This window comes from Solanum lycopersicum, chromosome 7 (assembly GCF_036512215.1).
Source record: "Solanum lycopersicum chromosome 7, SLM_r2.1".
Classification (NCBI taxonomy): Eukaryota; Viridiplantae; Streptophyta; class Magnoliopsida; order Solanales; family Solanaceae; genus Solanum; species Solanum lycopersicum.
The window spans coordinates 49278769-49290595 of record NC_090806.1 but is presented as its reverse complement, the minus strand read 5'-3'; the positions used below and the strand labels follow the sequence as shown (position 1 = coordinate 49290595).

General features: G+C 35.0%; 1 protein-coding gene across 10 annotated transcripts; it reads left to right on the top strand.

The window, feature by feature from the left end:
- Positions 1-1716: 1716 nt before the first annotated feature.
- On the top strand, positions 1717-9332 carry LOC101268702 (receptor-like serine/threonine-protein kinase ALE2). Of its 10 annotated transcripts, none has more exons than XM_069286859.1 (15): positions 1721-2077; positions 2748-2876; positions 2965-3246; positions 3323-3448; positions 3531-3620; positions 3751-3840; positions 4409-4498; positions 4897-5010; positions 5585-5686; positions 5806-5907; positions 6017-6388; positions 6475-6768; positions 7244-7633; positions 7721-7964; positions 8256-9332. In XM_069286859.1, exons 1-15 carry the CDS (start codon positions 2002-2004, stop codon positions 8944-8946), a joined length of 3192 nt encoding a protein of 1063 aa, XP_069142960.1. In that variant the 5' UTR covers positions 1721-2001; the 3' UTR covers positions 8947-9332. The 10 variants fall into 10 exon arrangements, with proteins under 10 accessions (XP_069142966.1, XP_069142960.1, XP_069142965.1 ...); XM_026031956.2 differs by having other exon boundaries at positions 1785-2077; positions 5585-5692; XM_069286860.1 differs by having other exon boundaries at positions 1790-2077; positions 2968-3246.
- Positions 9333-11827: the final 2495 nt, after the last annotated feature.

The following is an 11827-nucleotide window of genomic DNA, read 5'->3' as shown; positions in this document are numbered from 1 at the left end:
TCTTCATTCAGTTTTACTTGTCAATAATAATTTAATTTATCTTTTAAGAAATAATAAATTAAATGATATTTTATAGTATTTAATAATAAAAATAAAGTAAATATCAAATAATAAAATTATTTTTTAATTTTTTAAATTAAACAAATCTTTTTTAATATACTAAAACAAGTAAAAATGGACGAATGAAGTATTACTTAAAAAACCAAAATTGAGAACCTTTTCAAGCTTACTTTTCTTTTTAATCTATTAAAAAAAATTATTTTTCTTTTTATATCAATTCTCTAATTTTAACTTTTTATATATCATGTTTAAAATCATAAAATTTTAAAAATATTTTAAAAAATTTAATATATAATTTTTATTTAAAATTATAAAAAATTATTTTCTTGAATTTAATATCATATCAAAATCATAAAAACAAATTAAACGAGAGTAAAAGTTTAACACTTAAAAGTCGTTTGGTGTGATTTTGAGAAATAGAAATAAATAGTGATAGAATAAAAATTTTGTATCTTGTTGAATTATCATGTTTGAGATAATATATTTAACTATTTATATGATAAAAATAAAATAACTTATATCATATATATGATGTGATAAGTTATCCTAACATAATTAAACGAGAATAACTAATTTTTAAGATAATTTGTTCTCAAACAAGTTAGAGACATTTGAGAAGCACATGAAAAAGAAGTGAAAATTTTAGGTGGAAAATAAAAGGGTTTGGCAGAAAAAAGCCATTAATATAGATGTACCCCTAAGGGTAGGGTCCAATAATTTAGTTTGGTTAATTACTTATTAATTAAAATAAGAAAGTTGAACTAGTTGAGGTGTCAAATGGCAGTTGACACATGCCCACACAACTCAACTCACAGACATCAATTACCTAAAACGAGGATCAACTACACAAATCCCTAAAATTTCAGACCAAATGCTCTAATTTTATCAATTGAAAATTCAACTTTTTAATTATACAACAATAAAATTATTTCTAAACTAATTACAACTAAATATGTGTGCTAAACATTATTTAATGACCTAGAAAATGTGACTAGTAATTTTTTTATTTTTATAATCATTATTACTTGGTTTCCCTAAGGTATTGATATTTCTTGCTTGGTAAAAAAGTTTGATGGAGAATCTCATAACTCTAATCCAACCAATAAGAGTTGCACCATTAATTGTCTCTTCTTCCTAATTACACCCCCAATAAAATAATAAATAATAATTTTAAAATCACTTATTTTAACTTGTTCATTATATTAAAGTTAATTGTCTATTTGATTTGTTTAATTTGAAAATGAAATAATTTATCATTTAATTTTCAATTTACTTTTATTATTAAATATAATTATTTTTCAATAATTTTTTCAAAACATTAAATTTTGATATAATAAAATTATTATATTTTTAACTTTTGAAGTGGTGTGCCTAAGTTAATTCTCGACAAGTAAAGGTGATAGAGAGTAGAGTGCTTACCACTTGTAATTAAAAAAAGGAGGAGTCTTTTTTTTTGGGCAATCTCTCTCTTAAATTATTCTAGGTAAGTGTATTTTCAAAAACAACAAAGAATAATTTTTATAGTGTTTAATAAAAAGCAGTCTAAAAATTAAAAAATTATTATTAATACTCTAATAATTATTCCCTTTACTAAATGAAAAAATGTTTTAGGAGTAAAATTACTTTTTAAATAAGATATAAAATAAAAAGTAATCTAACTAATACCGGTGTATACATTAGTTTGGTGTTAGTTGTTAAGAGTTCAAAGGTTATTAGCATTTAATATAATAGTGTAGTGTAATTGCTCACATGCTACCTGAAACGCCATGTTAATCTCACCTTCTTATGCTTACTCTGACACCCCATTTTTGGGCGTTTCTGCCTCTTCGTTGCTTCTTTCTCAATTCTCTCTCTCTTTCTTATTGCTTCAACTCATCTAATTTATCTTTCTACGTATTTTCTGCTTTTATGTTGTGAGGTTTGTTGTTGTTAGTCTATGGGATGGGTGGAGTGAAGCTGCAACTTGTTTGTTTGCTGCTGCAATTATGTGCCTTTGCTTTCTCTATGGGATCTGCAGGTAATTCTTCTCTTTCTCTACTTCTTCAGCTACCTATTTATTTATGAGTTTTGTGCTATGTAAGTTTAGTGTTGCTAATTTTGACTTCTGAAAAAAATACCTAGATTTGATAATTTTGTAGCACTCAAATCAGATTGATTCATCTTGTATGTGTGTGTGTGAGAGGAAATTGAGACTATTACATTCTGAATTTTGTTTTTATGCCAAGCTCAAATTTGTGCCTTAACTTCTTTAGCCAATTTAACTGTTTCATTGATCACTGATTTTCCCTTTAGAGGCCCTACTTATATTATTCTTCTTACCGGTTCCTTGCAAATTGATGCTGCAATGACTATATTAATCTGCCATGGGATAATTAGCCTGCTTTTATTTCAATGATGTGCCATCTTGTTGGGATGTATTTGCAAATAAGTTAACCAAACATGTAATGTAAGACCATGGTAAAAAAATGATTCACTATTCATGTTCATCATCCCCTCCGCATACGTTCTAATGCTTTATGATTGTAATTAATCTAAGTATGTTGAAAAGGAGGGAAATGATTTTGCTAATGTCTTTTTATTTGTCGTCGAGCTGTCATTTGCACTAAGATTTTTTGTGAAATGGAGAATCTTTTCAAATGAAGAACTGCATATCTAACCTAATATAATTTTTTTGGAATTCATTTTAGGCGTCCGTTTATCGCCCTCTCCGTCAGCATCCTCTGCAGTTCATCCTGTTGAAGAGGGAATACCCTTTTTTGTCTCTCATGGGAATGCGTCCACAAGTAATGCACCTGCTCCTGCATTAGAGTTGAATGGTCAGACGGTGATTCTTGACTTCCAAATCTATTAACCAAATTTGATGTTTTATGTTATTCATCTTATGTTTTTCTTTTTTTAACTCAGTAGCATCTCCTCCTGCAAATGTCTTTCCACCAATGATGTCCCCCACTATCCCTAAACCAATAGAAGTTCTTACACCGTCTCTGCAACCAAGTGCTCCTATAATATTGCCACCACCCAGTTCAGCTCCACCCACAATCAATTCAGCCCCACCACAAATTGCTTCTCTACCAGGTCCTCCTCCTCCAATAGTGTGGAGTGATCCCGCTCCAGTTCTGCCTCCGAGTGCTCCTAAGAGAGATCATCGACATACTGAACAGCCTGTTGTCGTTCCAGAAGCTCCAGGTATGTGGCTGACTGTAGTCATAATGTTCAAATGACTTGATTTCTGTTTAAGTTGATAGTTTTTTTTGGAGAACAGCACCAGTGTCGTCACCTGGAAGGAACTCTACTGAAGATGCACCAACTAAAACTCCACCGCTACCTGGATCTATGCCACCCAGTGAGAGCAGGTCACCAGAGGGTCCTCTCTCCTCAATTGCCCCAGGTAATTGTTGGCTGATGAGAATATCTTAACTCTTAAGATAGAAAATGATTATCACTTTTATTTTGTTTTGCTGTTAACTCAGTTTTGAATGCGCCTTCTCCAAGGGGAATGCCGAGAAATTCACTGCCCACCCTCCCAAGAAATCCAGAAATTTCACCATCCATTCCACCAGGTATCCTTGGCTTTTTTTCTAATATAAATTGTGACATTCATGTTAGAATAAAGTTGCAGATTAAATTAGATCTGATCTTGGATGCCATCAAATTTTGTACATTATTTTGTTTTGCTGTAATTTTGCTCAGTCCTGAATGCCCCTTCTCCAAGGGGAAAGCCACAAAATCCTCTGCCCACCCACCCAATCATTCCAGAAGTCTCACCATCTATGCCACCAGGTATTCACACTATATTTATATAGTGCTCCCTCCATTTCATTTTATATGGTGGTGTTTGATTGGGCACAGAGGTTAAAAAGAAAGGAAGAAAGACTTTCAATGCATACCAAAGGTAGCCTTAGAATCTGTCTTCTTAAACATATGATGATATTTTTATGGCTATAGGAGCATGTCATGAAAGGGTAAAATGGAAGCTTTAAGGTTTAAGAGTTTCTTAATATAGAAAAGTGTCATTCTTTTTAGAACATACTAAAAAGAAAGATTGTCATATAAAAATGGCACAAAGGAAGTATGTGATACTTCCTAACAAAAAAAATAAAGTGCAAATTAGATGTGATCATGAATGCATGAATTTTTACATTATAGAGCTTTCTCTCATTGCATTCAGTCCTTAATGCGCCTTCTCCAAGGGAAAAGCCACAAAATCCACTGCCTGCCCGGCCAACCAATCCAAAAGTTTCACCATCTATTCCACCAAGTATACTTCCTGCGTGTACTTAGTGAGTGATATTTCTGCAAATAAATTGTTTGTAAACAAGATCTGATCATCTATGTGTTGAATTTGCAGCAACATTTGCACCACCTCCGAGGAAGTTGCCTAACAATTCACCACCCAGCCATCCAAGACATCCTCTAAAACCTCCATCCATTTCACCAGGTAACAGTGCTTGCTAGTGTTGCTCATGTACATGTATTCTTCATATTTCAACCAAATACTTTTGGCATGATACAATTTACAAATATTCTTGGCAAGTGTACCCCAAGTAGTCACCTCCTCAGGTAAAAAACCAAATCGATAGAATCTTAACCAGAGGTTTGCTTGCTTCCAAATATTTAATGATTGTCAATGTAGAACTAGTTAAGAAAAATGAACTGATGCCTACTGAATATGTTCGGAGTTGAAATAGTCAGTACTCCTTTTTTTGAATTATCCTTGCCTTCAGAAAGATATAAGAATGTGTTTTATTTCGTTTTCCCATTTTCTGTTAAATAGCTACTTGGTTCTCAAAGTGGCATTGTCAGCATAGTTAATTTAAGTCAGTTTTATTATTGTAGTTAAGCATAATATATCCCCTGTATCAATTCCGTGGCCAAGCATCAACCGCAAAAGAGCAAGTGCTCCAACTGTTGCACCTACCAAGGGAATGAACCATCAGCATCCAGCAAAAGGTATGTCAATGCATTTCTGCTATCATTTCTTCTCATCAGCAGCATGAGGAACGGCCAATTATGTCACTGAAGGATTACTTTTCCTCTCGTCGCTCATACTGAACACAAAGCCATGGGGTGCTCTACTGATGCTCTTCCTCATAAATACCCTAATTCTCCCCCTGTGGAAGTATCATATCCTCCCTTATGTGCACCTTAAGTCTCATAAGAGGGATCACTACCTAAAAGATAATATGACAGAAATCACTCTGTCATCCTATGAAGGTTATCCTCCAGTTTCAACTGAACTAGGTCCTGTATCTTACCTGAGAAATGTCAGTTCATATACTCATTCTGATATACGACAGTAACCAGAATTCAGTCAATAACTGATGAACGTGTATTGATTTCTCCATCTCCTTTGTTTCATTTCACTCAAAATCATATCCAAAGACCCTTGGGCACCACTCGTTCACTTTTAACTGCAGGTTTGTGATCATTCTAGTCATCCTCAGTTGACTATCCATTTGCCTCTCTGAAAGAAAAATGAATAGCGAAAAGAAAGAAAGTGATTCTGATAACTCCTCCTTTACAGGATTGTCGGTACCACCGGTGCTTGCACCTTTAGCTTCTCCGGAGAGTCATGATTCTCCTGCAATATCATCATCTCCAAGTGCTTCATCTAGACCAACTAAAAGTAAGAGTATGTCATATCTTCCCTTTTCATGCAATCCATAGTCAAGGCATTAACCTTATATTTTATTTTTATTCCTATGCATGGTTAATGCTTATCTCTATATCATCTGTCATTGCAAGAGCCATTTCTTTCCCCTAAATTCTCTCCCTCTGGGTCTTCACCAAGGCATCCAAAGATACCGCATCCATTTCAGGCACTACCACCTCCACCTCCTAATGAAGGTACCTTTTATCTGCCTCTGCTTGCTCTTCTAAATGATATAGATTTTACATGCCCAAGTTGCCAGCTGTTGCCCCATTGACTATTCTAAACATGATGCCGATGTTGCAGATTGCGCATCATTGGCTTGTGCTGAGCCTTTCACAAATGGTCCACCCAAAGCACCTTGTGTTTGTGTCTTGCCCATGCGAATTGGACTACGCCTTAGTGTAGCACTCTACACCTTCTTCCCTTTGGTTTCAGAGTTAGCTACAGAAGTTTCTGTTGGGGTATTTATGGATAAAAGTCAAGTTCGTATAATGGGAGCAAATTCAGCTAGCCAGTACCCAGAAAAGACCATTGTCCTTATTGATTTGGTACCCCTCGGAGAAAAATTTGATAACATGACAGCATTTGTGACATCACAAAGATTCTGGCACAAACAAGTTGTTATAAAATCATCACTTTTTGGTGATTATGATGTATTATATGTGCAATATCCAGGTATAGAATCATTCCAAATGCTATTGTGTCATCTTGATGACACATGCTATGTGTTGAGTAACTAAATAGAATTGTTATATGTACAGGTCTTCCTCCCTCTCCACCTTCAGCAGCTTCAGACATTGATACCATAAGTAGCCAACCATATCCTGGTGATAATAACGGAAGGACCATACAGCCTCTTGGAGTTGATGTGAGGGGGCAACAGCACAAAAGTGGGCCAAGTCGGAGTGTCATAGCAGTAATTGTGCTGTCAGCCTCTGTCGCAGTTATTTTATGTTGTGCTGTTGCATGGGTTTTGCTTTTCAGACATAGAGATCACGGATATCAGTTAGAACCAACTCCACCAACTACATTACCATCCCTTGCAAAGTCATCAGGTGAAATCCTTCTCTTGACATGTAAATGATCTACTGCCATGTGGTTTGCCTAGTGTTCGTATTGTCTGCGTTAGTTTCTTCATTCATGCTGAAAGACATTGAACCAGTAAAATTCAGAAGCCTAGCCCTTCATTATCGCTGTGCCTTTGTAGCATGCCAGGTAAATACTATGTGAGGGAAAAGTAAATCATGTTGGAGTTTTGAATATGCTATTTGTTGCTCAACTCAGTTACTTTTACTACTTATCCTGAGCATACAATGGAATGAAATGGAATATAGGAAAAGTTATCTGGTTAGTTGCATAATGTTAATATGGTGTATCTCTTGAATGGAATATCTTGAAGTATCAACTCTTAATGGGTGCATACAGGAACCTTTAAACTTCACAAATTTATTAATATGCATCTAAAATGTGTACAAATATGTGATTCTCACGAGTCTTGTGTAATAAAGATGATTGTTATGCATGATATAGGGATTGCAGCCTCCATGATTGGGAGTAGGCTGAACTCTCCTACATTATCCTTTAGTTCAAGCTTTGCTGCTTATACTGGTTCAGCTAGAACATTTTCTTCAAAGGAAATTGATAGAGCAACTGACAGCTTCAATGAAGCAAGAGTACTAGGTGAAGGGGGATTTGGTCGTGTTTATAGTGGTGTGCTTGATGATGGGGTGAAAGTGGCAGTGAAAGTCCTCAAGAGAGATGACCAACAGGGTGGTCGTGAATTTTTGGCTGAAGTAGAGATGCTTAGCCGCCTCCATCATAGGAACTTGGTCAAGTTGATAGGTATATGTCTTGAGGAGCGCAGTCGCTGTTTACTTTATGAGCTCATCCCAAATGGCAGTGTGGAATCTCACCTTCATGGTAATATTCAATTTGGATCACTCATTAACTTATTTGGTTGAAGCCATGTGAATTTAGATTTCAGATTGGCTACAAACTGTCTTTCAGGTGTTGACAAGGAAAGTTCTCCACTTGATTGGGATGCCCGAATGAAAATAGCACTCGGTGCTGCCCGAGGCCTGGCCTATTTACATGAAGATTCCAGTCCCCGTGTCATACACAGGGATTTTAAGTCTAGTAACATCTTACTGGAACATGATTTCACCCCAAAAGTGTCTGATTTTGGTTTGGCTAGAGCTGCATTAGATGAAGGAGAAAGACACATATCCACTCGAGTCATGGGAACTTTTGGGTAAAATATTCATCTGACTTAATATTTGTATTTTCATTAGGCCAGCCTTCGTCCGGTTTATGACTGACAAAGGTCCAAACCTCTTAAGCAGATCAGCTGCTTCATGCTGGTCTGCTTTCCTGGAGTATAATTTTTTTCCTTTTGAATGTCTTATTTATTTTTACTCGAAAGGTGTTATTACATTGTTAACGGATTGTCCTCAATCAATTGAAATTGACTATGCATAACAAAACCCGTTCTCTTATCATTTTGTTCCTCTGTTGTACACTTCTGACTTTGTTATTTTACCAGGTACGTGGCTCCAGAATATGCTATGACAGGGCATCTACTTGTAAAGAGTGATGTTTACAGTTATGGTGTTGTCCTGCTTGAGCTGCTAACTGGAAAAAAGCCAGTGGATATGTCTCAGCCACCAGGTCAAGAGAATTTGGTCGCTTGGGCACGTCCACTCCTAACGAGTGAAGAAGGTCTGGAGTTGATTATGGACCGTAATTTGGGGCCTGATTTCCCTTTTGATGACATTGTAAAAGTAGCTGCTATTGCGTCAATGTGTGTTCAACCAGAGGTGTCACACAGACCTTTCATGGGTGAGGTTGTCCAGGCCTTAAAGCTGGTATGTAACGAATGCGGACAGACAAAAGACGTAGTGTCTCAAAGTTGTAGCCAAGATGATCTGTCTATTGACATGGATGCTGGGGTTAGTACAACTTCAAGCCAAGTGCTAAACCCTATACAACCTCAATCCCCGGTTTCTAACTCTGACAGTGAGCTGGATGTTGAGAGGGGTCTTTCAATGTCAGATTTACTGAGTCCATTAGCAAGATATGGACAGCAAGAATCTGGTTCATTTAGGAGGTACTCTAGCTCAGGTCCTCTGAGAAAAGGAAAAACTAGGAGGCTATGGCAGAAAATGAGAAGATTATCTGGAGGTAGTTTGAGCGAGCATGGCGTGATGTTTGGGTTACGGCCTGGATCCCACTAATTGAAGTTTTCATCTTTGACTTTGATAAATGTTTCACCATCCATGCCGGATATACTAGATTGAGCATGGAATTGTACAGTATCTTCTTATGAAGACATATAATGAGGAAGCAAACACCAATATACTCAAGTTGTCCTGAATGCTATCGCGTAATCCATGAGTATGATAAGCCCTCCGCCAAAAGCTGGGAAGAGATATCTGAATACGGATTTCTTCTTATGTAAGAAGATTGTATTTATTGTAACATGCTAATTGTTCATAAAAGGAATCATAGTTCTTTATCTTCTGGTATTGAGTTTGAACCTTGAGAGGCAAAAGAGTAATCTGCTGCTAGGATGTTATCCTTTGAACTCTCCTCTTCCACAATGACATTTTCAATTGAAAAACAGCATGTGTTTACTAGGCTTCCCCCCATAGTTCCAACTTATCACAACTCTTCTTATCACACAAACATTTTTGGGTTAACCCAACACCTTCTAGTAACAAACGCCCATCATTCTTTGGATTAAGAAAAGCGTCTTCCCATCTTTCGTCCAAAGATCCATTTTTGCTTCGAGGGAACTCAAACAAACGAGAGAGGATATTTTAGGTATGAAACTCATACTCTCAATAGTCTAAGTAAGAACTCAAAAAAAAAGAATATATTGTTGAAACTAACCATTTGGTTAAAAGGTGTTAATTAGAAAATTTAAAATCTTATTAAGTGTAAAATAAATACCTAATAATTATTATGGTAAAAAAGATAAATATATTCTCGCACTTTTGAAAATGGTATGTCAATACCCTTCGTCATATTTTCCATCCATTAGAGCTCTTGATGTCCAATAATCAATGCACAATTATAAGCCACAATCCAAGTTGACCAATTATCTAACCCAAATTTTAAGAACCCGCCCATAACCCATTTAACCCAACCGATTTATCCACAAATAAACTATACATCAAGTTCAGTCAATGTACCGGCCACCGCCATCGGAGACACCAAAAATTAATCCCATTGTGTTAAATCTTATGTCTCACTAGTACACACCCTATAATATCATGTACATAGGCCCAAAATTCCTATCAAAATAGTACTAAATAATTGGATACATTACTGGACTTCCGGATACATCACTAGACTTTCAAATAGTTTAGCAGACATCTGGATACATAGGTGAGAGATGTATGCGAGAGAGGATAGGACATTCGGATACATCCCTGGATTTTCGAATACATCAACAGACATCCAGATACATAGGTGAGGAGTGTATCTGAGAGGGGGATAGGGATGTATCAACGAGAGTGAAGTGATTTATCCAAGAGGAAATTTTTGAATTTTTTTGAAGGGATAATTGTATATAATAGCAAACTAATAACCTAAAATAAATGGAGTAGCTACGGTTTGATTTAATTGTGCTCCATTGCAAACGTTAGCCAAAGTTTGCCAGTCGCCTCTCTCCCAAAAATCTCACTCGCCACTCTCCCATTCTCGTTCGCCACTCTTCCTCTGCTCGCCTCTCTCGCTTTATACACAGAAGTGTATAAATTGTGTTTCTGTTTTGTATAAAGCGAGAGAAAATTGTATATACACACGCAAAGACATATATTTTCGTGCTATACACTTAATTATACAATTTACAAATATTTTACTTCAATCAATTGTAGACAAATGCAAATTTTATACAAATATTGCAGCGAAAAAGACCAACGAATTATAAAATTGAAATACAATTTTCTCTCGCTTTATACAATAGAAGTGTATAAATTGTGTTTCTGTTTTTGTATAAAGCGAGAGAAAAACATATATCTTCTTCCTATACACTTATAATTATGCAATATACATACATTTTACTTCGGTTCAATTGTATGCAAAGCAAATTTTATACAAATATTGCAGCGAAATAGACAGCGAATTATACAATTGTGCATTATACAATTGGAGTGAAATAGGATAGCGAATTATACAATTGCAGCGAAATAGACCAGCGAATTATACAATTTAGCCCAGCGAATTATACAATTGTATATGTATAGCGAATTATACAGTTTTATGTTTGTTGTGGAGCGCAATTATGCAAACTTTGCTATAGCATACAAATATGAATTTCTTGTTTGCTATATGTGAAAGTTGTCCTTTTTTAAATGATAGAAAATTTTAGAGATTATAATAAAATAAGATGTATATTACAATATTTTTTCCTAAATAGTACCATACATAATACATAAAATATTTATCATATACTTTACTAAATGACCCTCAATAAAATAGAACAAATTTTTTTTTTTCCAAAAATGCCCTTATTAAAACCGACACAGAAAACATGTCTGCTTCACCATCAAGTCTCCTATATAATAAGAGAATATCAGTAGTGATACATATTCTATACGACAAAGACATGGTTCTATACACATGCAAAAATTAGTTGAAAAAAAAGACTACAAAAGACTCAAAAGTGTTTTTTAAGCTTCTTGGTCATCCAGTGTATTTATGTCTTTGTCCCATAAATTGTTGTTTTCATTTTGCTGATTGTCACACAATGATATTATTGTCATTTATGCAAGTTAAATTCATTCACTCATAAATATGAGTCCTCGTTACTGGTTTGAGTGGTTTCCTTGAACCTAGTTATTTATTGGTAGTATCTTGTATCTATGGCTGTTTCGTAGAGTAGGAGTGACAAAATCAAACTCAATTAATTTAAGTTTGGACATATTATTAATTTGCTCATTCATTAATTTTTAAATATGATTCAATAAAATTGGGTTGATAAGTACCCGAATCGGCTCATGAGAAATTTGGTCATATCTTTTAAAAAAAAAAAACCTTTTTCAACTTGATATGCTATATATAGCCATAAAAAGAAAATATATATATTTAACAGATATTAAAATATTTTAA

Bases quoted from the DNA above. Each gene is read 5' to 3' on its own strand.
- LOC101268702 (XM_026031956.2), top strand. From the start codon at position 2,002: ATGGGTGGAGTGAAGCTGCAACTTGTTTGTTTGCTGCTGCAATTATGT. The intron at 2,078-2,747 runs GTAATTCTTCTC...AATTCATTTTAG, and splicing joins TTTCTCTATGGGATCTGCAG to GCGTCCGTTTATCGCCCTCT. The intron at 5,908-6,016 runs GTACCTTTTATC...CCGATGTTGCAG, and splicing joins ACCTCCACCTCCTAATGAAG to ATTGCGCATCATTGGCTTGT.